This window comes from Kogia breviceps, chromosome 3, assembly GCF_026419965.1.
Source record: "Kogia breviceps isolate mKogBre1 chromosome 3, mKogBre1 haplotype 1, whole genome shotgun sequence".
In the NCBI taxonomy this organism is placed as follows: Eukaryota; Metazoa; Chordata; class Mammalia; order Artiodactyla; family Physeteridae; genus Kogia; species Kogia breviceps.
Window position 1 is genome coordinate 50,237,220 of NC_081312.1, and position 20,880 is coordinate 50,258,099.

The 20,880-nt window shown below is 35.5% G+C and overlaps 1 protein-coding gene across 2 annotated transcripts in view; it reads left to right on the forward strand.

Moving 5' to 3' along the window:
• MAP4K5 (mitogen-activated protein kinase kinase kinase kinase 5) overlaps positions 1-20,880 on the forward strand; it is a 147,236-nt gene that overhangs the window by 10,310 nt on the left and 116,046 nt on the right. For both annotated transcript variants that reach the window (XR_010839564.1, XM_059057085.2), the window contains exon 3: positions 12,975-13,032. Coding sequence is in view for 1 of the 2 variants with exons in the window: in XM_059057085.2 (XP_058913068.1) it covers positions 12,975-13,032 (58 nt within the window). In the remaining variant the exon portion in view is untranslated. The remainder of the gene's footprint in view (positions 1-12,974; positions 13,033-20,880) is intronic.

Consider the following 20,880-nt stretch of genomic DNA (forward strand, 5'->3'; position numbering starts at 1 on the left):
ATTCTAAGTTAAAATAAACAAAATGCTAATTCTTTCAGGCAGTAGAATAGCCTACCTTCTGTAGCATTAGCTGGTTACTTCTGTTTGCCTATGTCTAATTTGTCACAGCCTGAGAAGGATGTCTTGTGAACCAATGTGTTACCCTTCACATACATGCACCCTCTTTTCTAGGTGCCCTGTGCCTTTTTGTCCTTTTTTAAACCTACCTCATCAATATCAGGAAGGATCCAATGTGGGCATGACAGTATATTTTAATAGACATAAGTTGCAATAAATTATTAACAACTTTTGCATTTTAAGCTTTTTAGCTCGTAATTGTAATAGTGGAGATGCTTGGGTCCCCTATGTTTTTTTTCCAGGAATAATTTCCTTTTCTTTCTGTAGATCCATGGGTAGGACTTGCCTTCCTATTTGCCTTTCTCGTCCTTGCCTCAGAATAGATAGCCTTCTTTCCTACCTTCTTTTCAAAAAAATGCATTTTAAATAATATGTGTTTATTTTCAAAAACTTGGATATAGGAATAAATGAAAAATTACATGTACCTCTTTTACCAAAAGATGAACATTTTTGTATATCTTTCAAGACTTTTAAAAAGTCATATTAAGGACACATACATAGATCATAATATATATTATATAAGCATATATTTAAGCATACATATATAGTATATTATATAGCATATATATTTGATAAGGTACTTTTTTCATTTAACAGTATGTCACGAATAACTTTTCATGTGAGTAGATATACACATTTACTATTTGTGTGTTATTTCCTTGTATCGTTGTACAGTGTTTAATTCATTATTGTTGAACAAGCAGATTATCTCCAGTATTTCCTTATTATAAGCATGCTGTGATCCGTATCCTTGAACAAATTCTTTTCATATATCTAATTATTTCTTTAAGAAAATTTTTAGAATTAAGTTTTCTTTTTTACTTGTGATGAGATTTTTATCCACATTGTTAATTTCACACTGCATGAAAATGTGGCTGCACATGGGGCAAGAGATGCCAATCCTGGGGGAGTCCTTCTGGCTAAAGTTTCAGTGAATTTGACCTGTTATTCCCCTCAATAGCTGCACCCACCAGCAGTGATTGAGAGTTTACATATTTCCTACCTCTTTTTTTTTTTTTTTTTTTTTTTTTCCGTTATGCGGGCCTCTCACTGTTGTGGCCTCTCCCGCCGCGGAGCACAGGCTCCGGATGTGCAGGCTCAGCAGCCATGGCTCACAGGCCTAGCCGCTCTGTGGCATGTGGGATCTTCCCAGACCGGGACACAAACCCATGTCCGCTGCATCGGCAGGCGGACTCTCAACCACTGCGCCACCAGGGAAGCCCCCTTACCTGTTTTTTTTTATTATTAATAATGTAATGTAATGTATTTCTGTTACCTTATTTTACACTTATGTTTTCATGTTTGTTTTTTCCCTACCTCTTTTAATCTTAACTCAAGCCCTTTCTCCCTTTGCTTTGCCATGAAGGCCTCCAGGTAATTACAATTTAAGTAATCCTCTAGAAGGAATGCTCCCTTTAATAAAATCAATCTGTATTAGGAGAGGATTAGAAAAATTCTTTTCAAAGGCAAGTAAGTATCCTAACATACTAAGGCTTTAGTGTATCCTGAGATATAAGTCATCTGGACAGATTTGGGGTCACCCTAACCAAGCAGGCCTTAGACTCTGAATATGTCTGCCTGGTAGGGGGGAAACCCTGCAGTACAGCCTCCTTCTGTGGGAGAGGGAGCACCTGTCTAGATCTGGAAGGCAGCTTGGAAATAACTTGCTTCCCCAAAATTAAGGAATTTGGGAGCTGGCAGGGACCTCTTACACAGTACATATGTCCCCTACCCTATCCTTGACAAAGGGTCATTTAACATTTAAATAATGATATACTAGAAGCAGTTGCTTCCTTTTTAAGTGCTATAGAAAACTTTCCTGTTTGGATCTAAAATCTGTCCCATTGAAACTCAAACAAGGCAGATAAATCTTTAATTCTTTGCTGTCATCCCACCAGTACTACCCTCATACCTAAAGTACCCGATGCATAAGGGATGCTAAGTAAATGAAAAAATAATGAATGACTAATCTTTATATTAAATTTTCATGTGGAGGATATGCTGTGTGGCTCCCCCCTTATTATATTTTGTTGACATAAATTTGATAATCTTATTGGAAGTGGTTTCCTTGAAATTTACATAATTTATATAGTGTATAATATGTGTTTATGATCTCCCCTTTTCCCAAAACGATTTATAATAGAAGTAAAATGAAGCACTTCACTCTTACCGTAGGATAAAGTACTGCATTGTGGGGTTTTTTTTGTTTTTAAATTTTTTTTTTTGCATTGTATTTTGAATATAACACTTTCAAAATTTATTTTTAAATTTTAAAAATATCATAACTTTATAGAAATTTGAAGAAAGAAAAGTCACTTATAACATGACTTTTGTAATGAATCTAATATTTTAACTACTATCGTTTTTGTTGGACATCAGACTTAGAGCACATAGTCAAAACAATAGTAATCAGAATGGTGTGGTAAGGGTCTGGAATCTGTATGTAGCATGTTGAAGAAGTTAGCATGTTTCATCCATAGATAGAAGGGAGCTTTTATGTTTCTGTCTGAGCAGAGTTAAAATTAGAACTAGGTCCCCTAACTGCTATAGGAATGGCAATACATACTTACTGAATAAATCAATACATACTTACTGAATAAATCAATGAATTTAGATATCTGAAATTTGTCATAGGAGGAATAGACTCAATCAGCTTTCTCTCATAGGCCAAAACTGGCACCATTGAGGAGAAATTATAGGAAAGTAGATTTTGCTTTTCATAAAAAGTCTTTGTACAACTAAATTTATCCTACAAAATGAATGTATGAGATTGATCAAATGACCTCCATAAACTAAGTAGAAGAAAATTGCTTTTTAGAAAAAAGATTGAATTAGATCATTTCCAAAATTTCCTCCAAACTGAGATTCTAATAGAACAGTATCTCTAGAGTAGTTGTAGTTTTAGTTTTCTCTGTTTCCTTCCTCCCTTCCCCTTTCTTTCCTTCCTTCCTTCCTTCCTTCCTTCTTACCTACCTACCTACCTATTTTTAAAATTTTTATTGAGGTGTAGTTGACTTACAGTATTATATTAGTTTCAGTTTACAACAGTGATTTGATATTTTTATACATTACAAAATGATGACAGCAGTAAGTCTAGTTACCATCTGTCACTATACAAATTTATTACACACTGTTATTGACTCTGTTCCCTATGCTGTATATTACATCACTGTGACTTATTTATTTTGTGATTGGAAGTTTGTACCTCTTAACCTCCCTCACTTATTTTACTCATCCTTCATCCCCCTCCCCTCTGGCAACCACCAGTTCTTTGATCTGTTTATTTTGTTCTTTAGATTACACATATAAGTGAAATCATACAGTGTTTGTCTGACTTATTTCACTTAGCATAATACCCACGAGGTTATCCACATTGTCACAAATGGCAAGATTTCATTTTTTATGGCTAAGTAATATTCCTGTGTGTGTGTGTGTGTGTTTGTGTGTGTGTGTATATCTCTACTTGGTTTGCTTTCATATCTTGGCTATGGTAAATAAATCTGCAGTGAATAGTGGCACACATGTGTCTTTTTGATCTTCACATACATGCCCAGAAGTGATATTGCTGGATCATATGGCAGTTCTCTTTGTGAATTTTTGAGGAACCTTCATAATGTTTTCCATAGTGACTGCACCAATTTACATCCCACCAACAGTGCATGAGGGTTCCCTTTTCTCCACATCCTTGCCAACACTTTTTATTTGTTGTCTTTTTGGTGATAGCCATTCTGATAGCTGTGACATTGTGGTTTTGATTACCATTTCTCTGATTAGTGGTATTGAGCATTTTTTCATATGTATGTTGGCTGTCTGTATGTCTTCTTTTGAAAAGTGTTCAAGTCCTCTGCCCATTTTTTAATCTGTTTTTTTTTTTTTTGATGTTGAGTTCTATGAGCCATTTATGTATTTTGAATATTAACCCCTTATGGGATATTATGTTTGCACATATCTTCTCCCATTCAATGGCAGCATTTTGTTTGTTGGTAGTTTCCTTTGCTGTGCAAAAGCTTCTTAGTTTGATGTAGTCCAGTTTTTTTATTTTTGTTTTTCCCTTACTTGAGGAGACATATTCAAAAAAATATTGCTAAGACCAATGTCAAATACTGTACTGCCTATGTTTTCCTCAGTTTTATGGTTTCAGGTCTTACATTTAAGTCTTTAATCCATTTTGAGTTTAAGGGATATGTATATGGTGTGAGAAAGTAGTCTAGTTTGATTCTTTTGCATGTAGCTCTCCAGTTTTCCAAGCACCATATCTTGAAGAGGCTGTCTTTTCCCCATTACATATTCTTGCCTCCTTTGCCATGGATTAATTGACCATATAAGTGTGGGTATTCCTGGGCTCGCTATTCTGTTCCATTGACCTATGTGCCAGTACCATGCCATTTTGATTACTGTAGTTTTATAGTATAAATAAATCAGGGAGTGTGATACCTCCAGCTTTGTTCTACTTTTTCAAGATTGTTTTGGTTATCTGGAATGTTTTGTGTTTCCATATAAATTTCAGAATTGTTTTTTCTAGTTCTGTGAAAAATGCCATTGGTATTTTGACAGGGATTGCATTGAATCTGTAGATTGCCACTGGTAGTATGGTCATTTTAATAATATTAATCTTATTCATGAACATGGCATATCTTTCCCTTTGTTCGTGTTGTCTGCAGTTTCTTTCATCAGTGTCTTTACAGTTTTCCTAGTACAAGTCTTTTACCACCTTGGTTAGATTTATTCCTGTGTATTTTATTCTTTTTGATGCAATTGTAAATGGGATTGTTTTCTTAATTTCTCTTTCTGATACTTAATTACTAGTGTATAGAGACACAATAGGTTTCAAAACAATCTTGAAAAAGAAAAACAAAACTAAAGGTATCATGCTCCCTGATTTCAAATTATACTATAAAGCTACAATAATATATTAATTTTTATCTTGCAGTTTTATTGAATTCACTTATTAGTTTTAATAGTTTTTTTGTGGCATCTTAAAGATTTTCTCTCCATATAATATAATGTCATCTACAAACACTGACAGTTTTACTTATTCCAGTTTGGATTCCTTTATTTTTCTTCTCTAATTGCTGTGCTTAGGACTTCCAAAACTGTTGAATATAAGTGGTGAGAATGGACATCCTTGTCTTGTTCTTGATCTTACAGGAAATGCTTTCAGCTTTCCACTGCTAAGTATGATGTTGACTGTAGATTTGTCATATATGGTTTTTATTGTGTTGAGGTATGTTCCCTTTATACCCACTTTGTTGAGAGTCTTTATCATAAATGAATGTTGAACTTTGTCAAAAACTTTTTCTGCATCTCTCAAGATGATGATATAATTTTTATTCTTCAGTTTGTTAATGTGGTGTATCACAATGATTGATTTGCAGCTTTTGAACCATCCGTACATCCCTGGGATAAATATCACTTGATCATAATGTATAATCCTTTTAATGTATTGTTAAATTCAATTTGTTCATATTTTGTTGAGGATTTTTGCATCTATGTTCAGTGATATTGTTCTTTAATTTTCTTTATTTTTGTAGTGTCTTTGGTTTTGGTATCAGGGTGATGCTGACCTTGTAGAATCAGTTTGGAAATATTCCTTCTTCTTCCATTTTTTGGAGTAATTTGAGAAGGATAAGTGTTAACTCTTCTTTAAATGTTTGGTAGAATTACTTTTCAAGATGTCTGGTCCTGGAATTTTTGTTGGAAAAAAATTTTTTTTACTGATTTAATTTCATTACTGGTAATTGATCTGTTCATATTTTCTGTTTCTTCCTGATTCAGTCCTGAGAGTTTGTATGTTTCTAGGAATTTGTACATTTCTTCTGGGTTGTCCATTTTATTGGCATATAATTGTTTGTAATATTCTCTTATGATCTTTTGATATATATGATGTCATTTGTAAGTTCTCTTTCATTTCTGATTTTATTCAGGTCTTCTTTCTTTTTTTCTTGATGAGTCTGGCTAAAGATTTATCCATTTTCTTCATCTTTTCAAAGAACCAGCTCTTAGTTTTATTGATCTTTCCCATTTTTAAGAATTTTCTATTTCGTTTTATTTCTGCTCTCATTTTTATTATTTCTTTTCTTTTTCTTTTTCTTTCTTTTTTTTTTTTTTTTTTTTTGCAGTACGTGGGCCTCTCACTGTTGTGGCCTCTCCTGTTGCGGAGTGCAGGCTCTGGATGCACAGGCTCAGCGGCCATGGCTCACGGGCCCAGCCGCTCCGTGGCATGTGGGATCTTCCCAGACTGGGGTACGAACCCGCGTCCCCTGCATCGGCAGGCAGACTCTCAACCACTGCGCCACCAGGGAAGCCCTATTATTTCTTTTCTTCTGCTGAGTTTTGGTTTTGTTTGTTCTTTTTCTAGTTCCTTTAGGTGTATGATTAGATGTTTATTTGAGATTTTTCTTGTTTCCTGAGGTAGACTTGTATTTCTATAAACTTTCCTTTTAAAACTGCTTTTGCTGCATCCCATAGATTTTGGATGGTTGTGTGTCCATTTGTCTCCAGGTATTTTTTGATTTCCTCTTTGGTTTCTTCAGTGACCCATTTGTTGGTTAGTGGCATATTGTTTAGCCTCCACGTGTTTGTATTTTTTGCAGTTTTTTTTTTTTGTAGTTGATTTCTAGCCTCATATCATTGTGGTTGGAAAAGATGCTTGCTATGATTACATTCTTCTTAAGTTTTTTGAAATTAGTTTTGTGATCTAGCATGTGATCTGTTGTGGAGAGTTTTTTTTCCCCTATCCCTTAAATGTGGGTAATATTCTAGGATTCTGCTCTTGAATCTCTTTTCTTCTAACTCTACATACTCTTCTTAGGTTATGTCATCTACTGGCCTGGATTCAATAATATTGATGATGCCCAATCTGTCTCCAATCCATGTTAGCTCTTGAGCTTCAGGAGCTATTAAGTGGCTTACTGGATATCTCCATATCTCTAGTTAGTTTTCCATAGGAACCTAAATTTTAAATATGTTCAAATATGAGCCCCTTATCTATGTTCCTTCATTGTCCTTCCCCTCCACCCATAGAATGTGTCCATCTTCCTGTGTCTGTCATCTTAGTGAATGGAATCAGTGTGTATTCACTTGTACAATCTAGAAACTAAGGGTTATCCTAGACTTGCTATTCCTTTGCATTCACATTAGTTTGCTAATTCCTAATGGAGACAAGCTGGTCTAGAGCATAGCAGAGAAGATAGAGGAAAGTTAATGGATTTGCTTTATATTTTTAAGCCATCACTGTTTGCTGAGATATCAGATGTGAAGAATGTGAAGGAAAGAAATGAAGAATGACCTTGGGTTTTGTACTTGAGCAACTGGCTGGCTGCAGTAAATTTTATTTAGATTGGGCAGATGTGAAGATGAATGGGTTTATGGAGCAGAGAAAGCTGAGTGTTATATGATAGGCATGTTAGCGTTGACATGCCTGTCAGGTTTCCATGGATTTAGGAGTCTGGAGCTGGGTGAGGAGAGATTTATTCTGGTGAAGGTTGTTAAAACCATAGGACTGCATAGGACAATGTTAGGTAAAGAAAAGGTGAAATTCTGTGTTAGGATAGGTAACAGAGGAGTGAGTAAACAGAGTCTTAGGCATTGTTGAAGGCTCTAAGAGAGAGGTATAAAATTTTCTTTTTGAAGAGTAGAAAATCAAACCTAATGGAGAAGTTGTAGTTTGTAGTTTGAGGTTTGTGTTATGATTTGAAAATAACACCAGTTAGTCTGATTTTATACATTTTTTCCCCAGTATCATTTAGCTATTCAATATCAGTATGGATTTAGTGGATAATCAAGTTTAATCACATTAGGATTTTGCTAGGCTAGTATGACAGAGGATAAGAGGAGAAGGAAGTTAAGGTTGTTTGTAAGGGAGTGATTATAGAGTGGTGCAACATGGAACCCTGACAGTTAAGGGAAGATGTGAGGAATTGAAAGATGTAATTGGTAGTCATATGGGAATGCACTGGATTGATGAGGTGGAAAGATCACTGGAATGGGAAGACTAGAGTAAGTGAGCTGAAAGGGTAGGAAGTCATGATCAGGAATTACGATGTTTGAAGTCAAGATTCAGATAGGAGGCTAAGGATTGAAAAGTCAGAGAGTAGATCTGGGTGTTGAAGTCTCTGAGAATGGTACCAAGAAAAGGGGTGGAGAGGAAGGCTGTGAGTCAGGAACCATAAAGTCCTGAGTGAACAAGAAGGGGTGACCAAGAAGTTAGTAGATGATGGCTACAATAGGTGATACAGTCTTTCCTGAGCTTCAGAGGAATGTTGTCTCTCACCATAGTCTCTTTACACTCTTATGTTTCCCTTAACACAAGATAATTTTACTACTTTGAAATGACCATGTTTTCTCCTATCTTTACACCTTTGCCTGGAATTCTGTTACAATCCCTTACCCCACCCCACTCTTCCCAAGAAAGTCTCTCATAATATCCATGTTTAGATTTACTTTTTCATGGAAGCTTTCTCCAACCAGCTTTGACTTGGCTCAGAACCCTCCTGTGTTGTCTTTTATCACCTTTGAGAGATTTGTCACAATTTGTTGTATTTACTATTCACTTCTCTGTCTCACCAACTAATAAAAAGCTTCCTAAAGACAGCAATGTTTTGTTTCATTATATCCCCAGTATCAATATCAGTGCCTGGCACATATTTGTTAAATAATATTTGGTATTCAGTGTTCAGTAATATTTGTTGATTGAATGAACCTGTCAAAAACAATGTTCCACAAAGAGTCAGACATAGAGGTTTTACAACCTATGATATAATTGACTGCTTACTTCTTTTGTGGGCAAACCAGCTACTTGGCTTTCTTCAAACTTTATAGATGCTGTGTTACTACTTTTGTATCGTAGTTCATATTCTTAAGTCTGGGATACATAATTTTGACTCAGAAGTAGTCACTAGCCACAAGAGATAGCTTGTTAAATATTGAGATATCTGGATTCTCTGTTGTTATATTAAAGAATATTTTTGGAGGAAGGGTGTATATTTGAAATTGATGCCCCCAGTTGGCTTCATGGGAAAGTTTTGTGACTCTAAGAAATGCTGGAAGGAAGTTACCTGGGGATAGGATGAGGGGCCTAATGTGAAGAACAGTGAAGTGGAATACAAGAGCTGATCTCATTTATCTTCATGGTGACCATCTTGGTTGCTATAACTTTTAGATGTCTGTCAATACTTGCCAGTTACATTTTTTTACCCCTGTTAAAAGAAATTATCTTCCAGCTTCCTCACTACTGAGAGGTACTGTGCCTTAAATCATATCTTTCTATTCTTTGTTGATAACTCAAGACTTTTCCTTTAATTATTTTTTAGTCACGTTAAAAATTTTACAGCATGTTGGAAAGTTCATGGCTTATAAAGCTGGCAACTGCATAATATTGTTGAAATAGAAATGGATAAGTTAGGAAGATAAACATCTTTAATTTTTTTTTCTTGGTGCAAGTGGAAATTTAACTTTTTACCATGAATTAAAAATCAGACAGGAGAGTTTGAGTAAAAATACATCTCCAATAGTAAATTGACTTGGAAATATTAAGAGATAAGGGAAACACCTTGGCAATGAGAATAGAAACTTAATTTAAGTGGAATGGCTCGTCTATGGATTTTATAGTGACATTGATCCCATTTATTATTAGTTTATCTTTTTCCACCTAATAATTTTAATTCCTGATTAATAAAGAATTAAATAAGAGATAAACTATAGTAAAATATTTTATTGGACTTCTAGGTGTTCAGTATACCCTTAAGTCTAAATATTAGTGTATAGCAATAACCTACTAAAATAAATAGAACTCAGAAATATATTTAGATCTTTTTGTAGAGGTGCTGTAGTATTTCTGTTAGTTCCTTTTATAAACACAGTGTAGGATCTTTAAATTCTTGTGTGTTAAAGTTAAAAACAAAAATACTTGAGAATATCACACTTAATTTGTTGAAAGGAAATGTTGGGTTTCAAAACCTAGTATTGCATATGACTCCACTGGATTATAGTGTGAAATTGTATAGTTAAATTTCTGAAAGATCTCTTTAGTAAATTGAATCTGTAAAGTCTCTGTTTAGATCTTTTTTTCTGAAAGCTTCTTTGCCTTTCATTATAAAAGAGCCTGGTACTGCTTTCTGTTTTAAAAATCCAGCTGGAAAATTACAGAGTATGAACATTTGCCCATCGGTTCTTCATTTGGAGAGAACAGAAATATGTCTTCAAAATGGAGACTGACACTTAAGTGTTTACCCTGCCAGTGGGACTTATAGCTTATATTCTTTTTTTAAAATTTCTGTAACGACATATAGTATATTTTGGCTTACGCATGGTGCAGCTGAATTTTAAAATACCATATTTATTTTATGTGGTTCTGTGATTGTTCAAATCTTCCAGTGATCTGTTCCTTCCCGAGTCCCTCAAAATCTCCAAACTGAAGGTGTCCTTGGTTCTTGCGTCATTTTGGTTCTGTTAAATTGAAATTCAACATATTTGTGTTGATTCTAATCATAAAAATTGACACAATATGTCTGAAAGTATCAATATACTTAAAATTTAATTTTATGTATATTCTTTTAAAGATAATTAATAGATTTAATTTTAGTATAGTTTTATATTTACAGATTAGTTGAGCAGATACATAGAGTTACATTCATCCACACCTCACCCACCCACCTATGCAGTTTCCCCTTTTATTAACATCTTGCATTAAGTGTGGTGTATTTATTACAATTATTGAACCAGTACTGATACATTATTATAGTTCACAGTTTATGTGAAGGTTCACTCTTTGTGTTGTACAGTTTTATGGATTTTGACAGATACCTAATGACGTGTATCCATTACAGTTTCATCCAAGAATAGTTTCATCATCCTAAAAATTCACTGTACTTCACCTGTTCATCACTCTTCACCCAACCTCTGGCAACCATTGTTGTTTTCACTCTTTCTATGGTTTTGCCTTTCCCAGAATGTCATATAGTTGGACTCATATAGTATGTAGCTTTTTCAGACCGGTTTCTTTCACTTAGCAGTATGCATTTATGGTTCTTTCATATCTTTTCATGGCTTGATGGCCCATTTCTTTTTATCACTGAATAATATTCCACTGTATGGATATAAAATGCTGAAAGATCTCAGGAATGGGGAAAAGACCTGAGGCAATTCTTTTGTCACAGGCAAGGAAGAGGAGAGGGCAGGAATGGTGTGAGGCTTCTGGCTGACCTTTTCCCATTTCTCTAAATGCGTTTGCAGTTGGGGGAAGGGTAACCATGGATGGGGTGAGTTAAAATGTTTGTTTTCTCTTCCTGAGACTCCTCCTTACCCTATTTACCGCAATAGATGAGGAAAATATGAACTTCTCATCACAAAATATTTGAGACTGCTGCTGTAGAAAAAAATCCTTTTTTCTTCTACCTTTCTGTTTGTGACTTTCCCCCTGCATCCCTCTCCCCCATTCTATTATTTTTCTCACCCTCTATATGTCATTTCTGAAAATATCCCTCCTGAGGCTCTCTTCCCTACATTCTTTGTCATTCTTTTCTGTTTTATCATATGCTCCTTATTTATGCCAAGTGTGAAAATTCATATTCAAATCTAATATACTAAAATGAAAAATGTAGATTATTAAATAGCATTTCCACATAGAGTGTGCCACACTGGGTGTAATGAAAATGAGCACTCATATTAGTGTTGACAATATTATGGCACACTGCTTTTAGACTATTTTGGCAGTATGTGTTGATGGCCTTAAATGTTCATGTTTATACCCTCGACCTAGTAATCTCATACCTTAGAAGCCATTTGAAAGAAATGGTCTTAAATAATGAAAAGACTATGTATAACATCCTTAATATCTAACAGTAAGGGAGAATGGTTATATGAACTATTATATAGACATTTAAAATTATGTAGAGGACTGAGAAAGTACATAATTTTAAAAAAATAAAATAAAAATCTGCATCTATAATAGAACTTGGCAGATGTAGATTTAACATCTAAGGTTGGTGAGAGTATGAATCCCCATAATTTTTTTCAGAGCAATATAGCAATATGTCCATTTTAAATCCACATACTTTTTAACTTAACAATTATGTTTATAGGTTGCCTTACTGATAAACTTTGATATGTGCTAAAATATTTGCAGTGATAATCATTGAATCATTAATTATTCTAAATCTATCCATGATATTTTCTTAAGTGGTAAGTAGTTTCTCTTCTAGGAATTTATTTGAAGGAAATAAGGCTGTGGATAGATATAAAGCTATGATATATATATATATATTCCTCTATTTATAATTCCAAAATAATATTAAAATCCTGTGTCCATTAATAGCAGATAAGTTAAATAAATTATATATACCATCAGTGGAAAATTAGGCAGCATTGCACATCATGTTGTCGAAGACTGTGATGGCACATCTATAACACGTACACACTTGAGTACACATACACAGGGCATAAAAGAAAATACGAACACTAAGTGTTAACTTTTTTCCTCTGGGTAGTAAGATACACGTGATTTGGTTTTTTATTTTCCTTTAATGACCTAGGACTATATTTATAAAATATATAAAAACCATGAGTAATTTTTTTAATTAAGAAAAGTAAGTATAAGAAAAGACTTGGAGGAAGGTCACCAAAATTTTAAACAGTAGTTGTTTTTAGGTGGTGGGATTAAAGAGAATCGTGTGTGTGTGTGTGTGTATTTTTTCTATATTTTATTGGGAAAATGAGTATACTCATTTCACTGGAAATAAAGATTTTGTTTTTCAGTTTTGTTAAAAGCCTGATTGATAAGCAACTAGTTAACATAGTACCAAGTAACTTTTATATAGTTGACAGACTTTTTAAAAGTTTTACTTTCATTTTTATTTTAGGCCAGAAATATACATACGGGAGAGCTGGCTGCAGTAAAAATTATCAAATTGGAGCCTGGTATGTATTAAAACTCTTAAGACAATTTTTGAACACTTTTCTTGTGCAGTTCATAAATATATCACTTAAAAGCATTTTCCATATTTCCTTCCTTGTTTTCTTTCTTCCAAAAGAGTCTTATGTTGTCATAAAAAGGGTATCTCCTATATGGTTACATTAAATTCCACTGGAGGTTGTTGGTTAAAGATGAATTTGATGCAGTAGTTTTGTTGCTAAAGTCTGAAATATGCACATTCAAAAATTCAAAGACACATCGACAAACAAAGTAATGTTGCAGTAATGTTAAATTAATTTTCTTGTAAGATGATAGTGAAATATCTGGACTTCAATTTTAGCTTTTATGAGAATTTGATTAGTAAAGCATTCATTTGGGGGAATATTTCGTGAAATTCAGGATAATTATATTTTATATGTCAGCCATTCCCTGGTTGATTGATAGGTTTAATAATTCTGGTCTTAGCCTAATGCTTATATTCTTACACTTCTGTCTGTCTGAAGACTGTTTTAAAACATACTGAGTAATTTGCTTTGAAAATAAAACAACTGTATAAAACCTGAAACTATTTACTTATTTTGATATCCTAATAGTTTCTAATGAGAGCAGTAGTAGCTTTCTTTTTTCTCCAATTTCTTTTTTTTCCTCTTTCTTTCTCCTTTCTCCTCCCCTTCCCTCCCTCCCTCCCTCCCTCCCTCCCTCCCTCCCTCCCTTCCTTCCTTCCTTCCTTCCTTCCTTCCTTCCTTCCTTCCTTCCGTGGTAATGTACACAGAACATAAAATTTGCCATCCAAACAATTTTAAAGTGTACAGTTCAGTGGTATAAAATACATTCATAATGTTGTGCTACCATCACCACCATCCATGCCAGAATTCTTATATTTTATTTTTTTGGAGGACCACCATACTGTTTTCCACAGTGACTATACAATTTATATTCCTGTCCATACTATACAAGTGTTCCAGTTTCTCCACATCCTTTACAACACTTGTTATTTTTCTGCTTTATTTGTTATAGCAGCCACCCTAATGGATGTGAGGGGGTATCCCATTGTAGGGTTTTTTTTTGCATTTCCCTAATGATTAGTGATGTTGAGCGTCGTTTCACGTGCATATTGGCCATTTGTATATCTGCTTTGCAGAAATATCTATTCAGATCCTTTGCCCATTTTTTTTTCACATTTTTATTGGAGTATAAATGCTTTACAATGTTGTGTTAGTTTCTGCTGTACAACAAAGTGAATCAGCTATATGTATACATATATCCCCATATCCCCTTCACTCTTGAGCCTTCCTCCCACCCTCCATATCCCATCCCTCTAGGTTGTCACAAAGCACCGAGCTGATCTCCCTGTGCTATGCAGCAGCTTCTCGCTAGCCATCCATTTTACATTTGGTAGTGTATATATGTCAGTGCTACTCTCTCACTTCGTCCCAGCTTCCCCTTCCCCCCCCATGCCCTCAAGTCTGTTTTCTACGTCTGCATCTTTATTCCTGCCCTGCCACTAGGTTTATCAGTACCGCTTTTTAAAATTCCATACATATACGTTAGCATACGGTATTTGTTTTTCTTTCTGACTTACTTCACTCTGTATGACAGATTCTAGGTCCATCCACCTCACTACAAATAACAACTTGATTCCTTTTTTTTTTTTTTGTGGTACATGGGCCTCTCGTTGTGGCCTCTCCCGTTGTGGAGCACAGGCTCTAGACGTGCAGGCTCAGCAGCCATGGCTCACGGGCCCAGCCGCTCCGCGGCATATGGAATCTTCCCGGACCGGGGCACGAACCCGTGTCCCCTGCATCGGCAGGCAGACTCTCAACCACTGCGCCACCAGGGAAGTCCACCTTGGTTCATTTTTATGGCTAAGTAATATTCCATTTTATATATGAGCCACATCTTCTTTATCTACTCATCTATTGATGGACATTTAGATTGCTTCCATATCCTGGCTATTGTAAATAGTGATGAAATGAACATTGTGGTACATGTATCTTTTTGAATTAGGGTTTTCTTACGGTATATGCCCAGTAGTGGGATTGCTGGGTTCTATGGTAGATCTGTTTTTACGTTTTAAGGAACCTCCATACTTTTCTCCATAGTGGCTCTGTGAATTTACATTCCCACCAACAGTGCAAGAGGGTTCTCTTTTCTCCACACGCTCTCCAGCATTTATTGTTTGTACATTTTTTGATAATGGCCATTCTGACTGGTGTGAGGTGATACCTCATTGTAGTTTTGATTTGCATTTCTCTAAGGATTGGTGATGTTGAGCATCCTTTCATGTGTTTGTTGGCAATCTGTATATCTTCTTTGGAAAAATGTCTGTTTAGGTCTTCTGCCCATTTTTGGACTGGGTTGTTTGTTTTTGTGACATTGAGCTGCATGAGCTGCTTGTATATTTTGGAGGTTAATCCTTTGTCAGTTGCTTCAATTACAAATATTTTCTCCCATTCTGAGGGTTGTCTTTTCATCTTGTTTATGGTTTCCTTTGCTGTGCAAAAGCTTTTAAGTTTCATTAGGTCCCATTTGTTTGCTTTTATTTCTCTTACTCTAGGAGGTGGGTCAAAAAGGATCTTGCTGTGATTTATGTCATAGAGTTTTCTGCCTATGTTTTCTCTAAGAGTTTGATAGTGTCTGGTGTTACATTTAGGTCTTTAATCCATTTTGAGTTTCTTTTTGTTTATGGTGTTAGGAAGTATTCTGATTTCATTTTTTTACATGTAGCTGTCCAGTTTTCCCAGCACCATTTATTAAAGAGGCTGTCTTTTCTCCATTGTATATTCTTGCCTCCTTTGTCAAAGATAAGGTGACCATATGTGCATGGGTTTATCTCTGGGCTTTCTATCCTGTTCCATTGATCTATATTTCTGTTTTGTGCCAGTACCATACTGTCTTGATTACTGTAGCTTTGTAATATAGTCTGAAGTCCGGGAGCCTGATTCCTCCAGCTCTGTTTTTCTTTTTCAAGATTGCTTTGGTTATTCAGGGTCTTTTTGTGTTTCCATACAAATTATAAAATTTCTTGTTCTAGTTCTGTGAAAAATGCCATTGGTAATTTGATAGGGATTGTATATCACATTGATTGAGTATATTGAAGAATCCTTGCATTCCTGGGATAAACCCCATTTGATCATGGTGTATGATCCTTTTAATGTGTTGGATTCTGTTTGCTAGTATTTTGTTAAGGATTTTTGCATCTAAGTTCATCAGTTATATTGGTCTGTAATTTTCTCTTTTTTGTGATATCTTTGTCTGGTTTTGGTATCAGGGTGATGGTTGCCTCGTAGAGTGAGTTTGGGAGTGTTCCTCCCTCTGCAGTTTTTTGGAAGAGTTTGAGAAGGATAGGTGTTAGCTGTTTTCTAAACATTTGGTAGAATTCCTCCTTGAAGCCATCTGGTCCTGGACTTTTGTTTGTTGAAAGATTTTTAATTGCAGTTTCAATTTCATTACCTGTGATTGGTCTGGTTATATTTTCTAATTCTTCTTGGTTCAGTCTTGGAAGATTGTACTTTTCCAAGAATTTGCCCATTATTTTCAGGTTGTCCATTTTTTTGGCATATGGTTGCTTGTAGGAGTCTCTTATGATCTTTTGTACTTTTGTGGTGTCAGTTGTAATGTCTCCTTTTTCATTTCTAATTCTGTTGATTTGAGTCTTCTCCCTTTTTTTCTTGATGAGTCTGGCTAATGGTTTATCAATTTTGCTTATCTTCTCAAAGAACCAACCTTTAGATTTTTTGATGTTTGTTATTGTTTTCTTTGTTTCTGTTTATTCCTGCTCTCATCTTTATGATTTCTTTCCTTTTACTCATTATGGATTTCCTTTGTTCTTCTTTTTCTAGTTGCTTTAAGTGTAAGGTTAGATTGTTTATTTGAGATTTTTCTTGTTTCTTGACATGAGCTTGAATTGCTATGAACTTCCCTCTTAGCACTGCTTTCGCTGCGTCCCATCGGTTTTGGATTGTCATGTTTTCGTTGTCATTTGTTTCTAGGTATTTTTTGATTTCCTCTTTGACTTCTTTATTGATCCCTTGGTTATTTAGCAGCACACTGTTTAGCGTCCACGTATTTGTGTTTTTTACTGTTTTTTTCCTGTAATTGATTTCTAATCTCATAGCATTGTGATCGGAAAAGATGCTTGATACAATTTCAGTTTTCTTCAATTTTCCAGGGTTTGATTTGTGACCCAAAATGTGATCTGTTCTGGAGAACCTTCTGTTTGCACTTGAAAGAAAGTGTATTCTTCCACTTTGAGGTAGAACATCCTAAAAATATCAATTAAGTCTCTCTGGTCTCTTGTGTCATTTAAAGCCTGTGTTCCCATGTTTATTTTCTGTCTGAATGATCTATTGGTGTCAGTTTGGTGTAAAGTCCCCCACTATTATTGTGTTACCATTGATTTCTCCTTTTTATGTCTGATAACATTTGCCTTATGTATTGAGGTGCTCCTGTGTTGGGTACATAAATATTTATAGTTGTTATGTTTTCTTCTTTGATTGATCCCTTGATAATTACATAGAAAGATGGTTTGCAAATACTTTCTCTCATTCTGTGGGTTGCCTTTTTACTGTGTTGATAGTGTCTCTAGGTAAACAAAATGTATAAATTTTCTTGAAGTCCAGTTTGCCTGTTTTTCTTTTGTTGCCTGTGCTTTGATCATTATGTGCCTTTGGTGTCATACCCAAGAAATCATTGCCAAATCTGATAACGTGAAGCTTTTGCCCATGTTTTTTCCAAAGAGTTTTATAGTTTTAGGTCTTTGATCCATTTTGAGTTAATTTTTTGTATACAGTGTTAGGTAAGGGTCCAACGTCATTCTTTTGCTTATGCATAGCCATTTTTTCCTAATATCATTTGTTGAAAACACTGTCCTTTCTCTGTTTAATGGTCTTTTGTTTGTTTATTTGTTAATTCTTGTTGGCTGCGTTGGGTCTTTGTTGCTATGCACAGGCTTTCTCTAGTTGCAGCAAGATGCAGCTACTCTTCATTGCAGTGTGCAGGCTTTTTGTTATGGTGGCTTCTCTTGTTGTGGAGCACAGGCTCTAGGGCATGCAGGCCTCAGTATTCATGGCATGTGGGCTCTAGAGAGCAGGCTCAGTAGTTGTGACACATGGGCTTAGTCCCTCCACGGCATGTGGATCTTCCCAGACCAGGGATCAAACCTATGTCCCCTGCATTGGCAGGAGGATTCTTAACCACTGTGCCACCAGGGAAGTCCCCTGTTGAATTGTCTTATTAGCACTCTTGTCAAAAATCATTTGAACAGGGCTTCCCTGGTGGAGTGGTGGTTGAGAGTCCACCTGCCGATGCAGGGGACACGGGTTCATGCCCCGGTCCAGGAGGATTCCCACATGCCGCAAGAGGCCCACGTACCGCAAAAAAATATATACATATATATCATTTGAACTGTATATGCGAAGGTTTATTTTTGGGCTCTCTATTCTATTCCATTGGTCTGTATGTCTGTAGAGTACCTGTATCACACTATTTTGATTTTAGTAGCTTTGTAGTAAGTTTTGAAATCAGGAAGTATGTGTCGTTAGTTCTGTACTACTTTTTTTTTTTTTTTTTTTTGTGCTACGCGGACCTCTCATTGTAGTGGCCTCTCCCATTGCGGAGCACAGGCTCCGGATGCACAGGCTCAGCGGCCATGGCTCATGGGCCCAGCTGCTCCACGGCATGTGGGATCTTCCTGGACCCAGGCACGAACCCATATCACCTGCATTGGCAGGCGGATTCTCAACCACTGCGCCACCAGGGAAACCCCAAGTTCTGTACTTCTTTTTCAATATTGTTTTGGCTCTTCAACATCCCCTGAGATTCCATATAAATTTTAGGATGGGTTTTCCTATTTATGCAAAGAATGTCACTGGAGTGAGGAGTAGTAATTTTTGACTAGGTGAGTGAATATTTGATCTGTTCACTTGCTGCTTCATAAAGTTAGACATGTAGAGTAATTGTGTCACCATAATTATACCAATTTCTTAATTTGCATGGTTAAAATGGTTTTACATTTCAAATACAATGTTTTGATCATTATATGTATGATTCATTAGGGAGAGATTACTGAGGTAGCATATGCTGCAACACTTTAAAAATAAGCTTTCAGATATGACACAGTATCTTTTTTCCTGGTTAATAGAAATCATTATAAAACTACCCTTTTAGAGTCTTCTAGTTAAGTTCTAGTTAGTAAGTGTAGGATGGTCTCCAAAATGTCATTAACACACATAGAAGAGACTATAATATAATAGAACTATGCAAGCATTTGCCTCTTCTTGAGTTACTTGAGCAAATATTCAGGTTATGTTCAAGGAACAGTTATAGTCCAGATAATGAATGGGCTGTTTTTGCAGAGGAAACAAAGAGAACAACTGATACCATATGCTAACATATATATATAAAATCTTAAAAAAAAGAAATGGTTCTGATGAACCTAGGGGCAGGACAATAATAAAGACAGACATAGAGAATGGACTTGAGGACACAGGGAGGGGGGAAGGGTAAGCTGGGATGAAGTGAGAGATGAGTAACGTTGATGTATATACACTACCAAATGTAAAATAGATAACTAGTGGGAGCACAGGGAGATCAGCTCAGTGCTTTGCGACCACCTAGAGGGGTGGGATAAGGAGGGTGGGAGGGAGATGTAAGAGGGAGGGGATATACGTATGCATATAGCTTATTCACTTTGTTATATAGCGGAAACTAACACAACATTGTAAAGCAATTATACTTCAATAAAGATGTTAAAAAAAAAAGATGTTTATCCCTTATCTGCCTTCAGCAAGTACACTGGGCTCATCATAGCACAGTTTCACTTATTCTACTTAAGGGCATGGCCTACTTTTGATTATGATTCATGTAATGAATTAATGAATATATTTTTAAAATCCTACATTTCTGACTTCTCAAGAAACCATAAAAAAGAAGGTGTAGCATTATATGATGTTATTATTTAACAGATAAGGATTAATTGCTGGGATTGTAAATTAAAACTCTTTGAAAGGTTGGAATTTCTCACTGCTTGGGTTTTTAAAGTTGCTGCCTTTATGTTAGAGTTCACTCATATACAAAGGTTGATGACTAATGTTTAAATTCTTCCACCCCAAAAGAATCACATAGAAGTCCAGTAAATGCTTGATGATGTGATTTTAATGCCTGGCCATTTTAGTATTGTTAATTGTTTATAGTTAGGCTTTGTTTAGTTCTGTAAGGTTATGTGTTTTTTTTAATTGATTTTTAAAATTTTTAATTTTTAGTACAATTTTTAAAGGTTACACTACGTTTACAGTTATTGCAAAATAGTGGCCATATTCCCCATGTTGTATAATACAGTACATCTTTGTAGCCTGTCTTACACCCAGTAAGTTTGTACCTCCCACTCCTCCACCCCTATATTGCTCTCCCCCCTGCTTAACTGGTAACCACTGGTTTGTTCTCTGTATCTGTGAGTCTGCTCCTTTTTTGTTATATTCACTAGTTTGTTGTATATTTTAGATTCTGCATATAAGTAATATTACACAGTATTGGGCTTTCTCTGTCTGTCTTATTTCACTTAGCATAGTGTCCTCCAAGTCCATCCATGTTGCTGCAAGTGGCAAAATTTCATTCTTTTTTATGGCTGAGTAGTATTCTAGTGTGTGTGTGTGTGTGTGTGTGTGTGTGTGTGTGTGTGTGTGTGTACACCCCCACATCTTCTTTATCCATTCAGCTGTTGGTGGACACTTAGGTTGCTTTCATATCTTGCTTACTATGAATGTTCATGTATGAAAGATACATGCACATTGGGGTGCCTGTATCTTTTCAAATTAGTGTTTTTGTTTTTTCAGATATATATCCAGGAGTGGAAT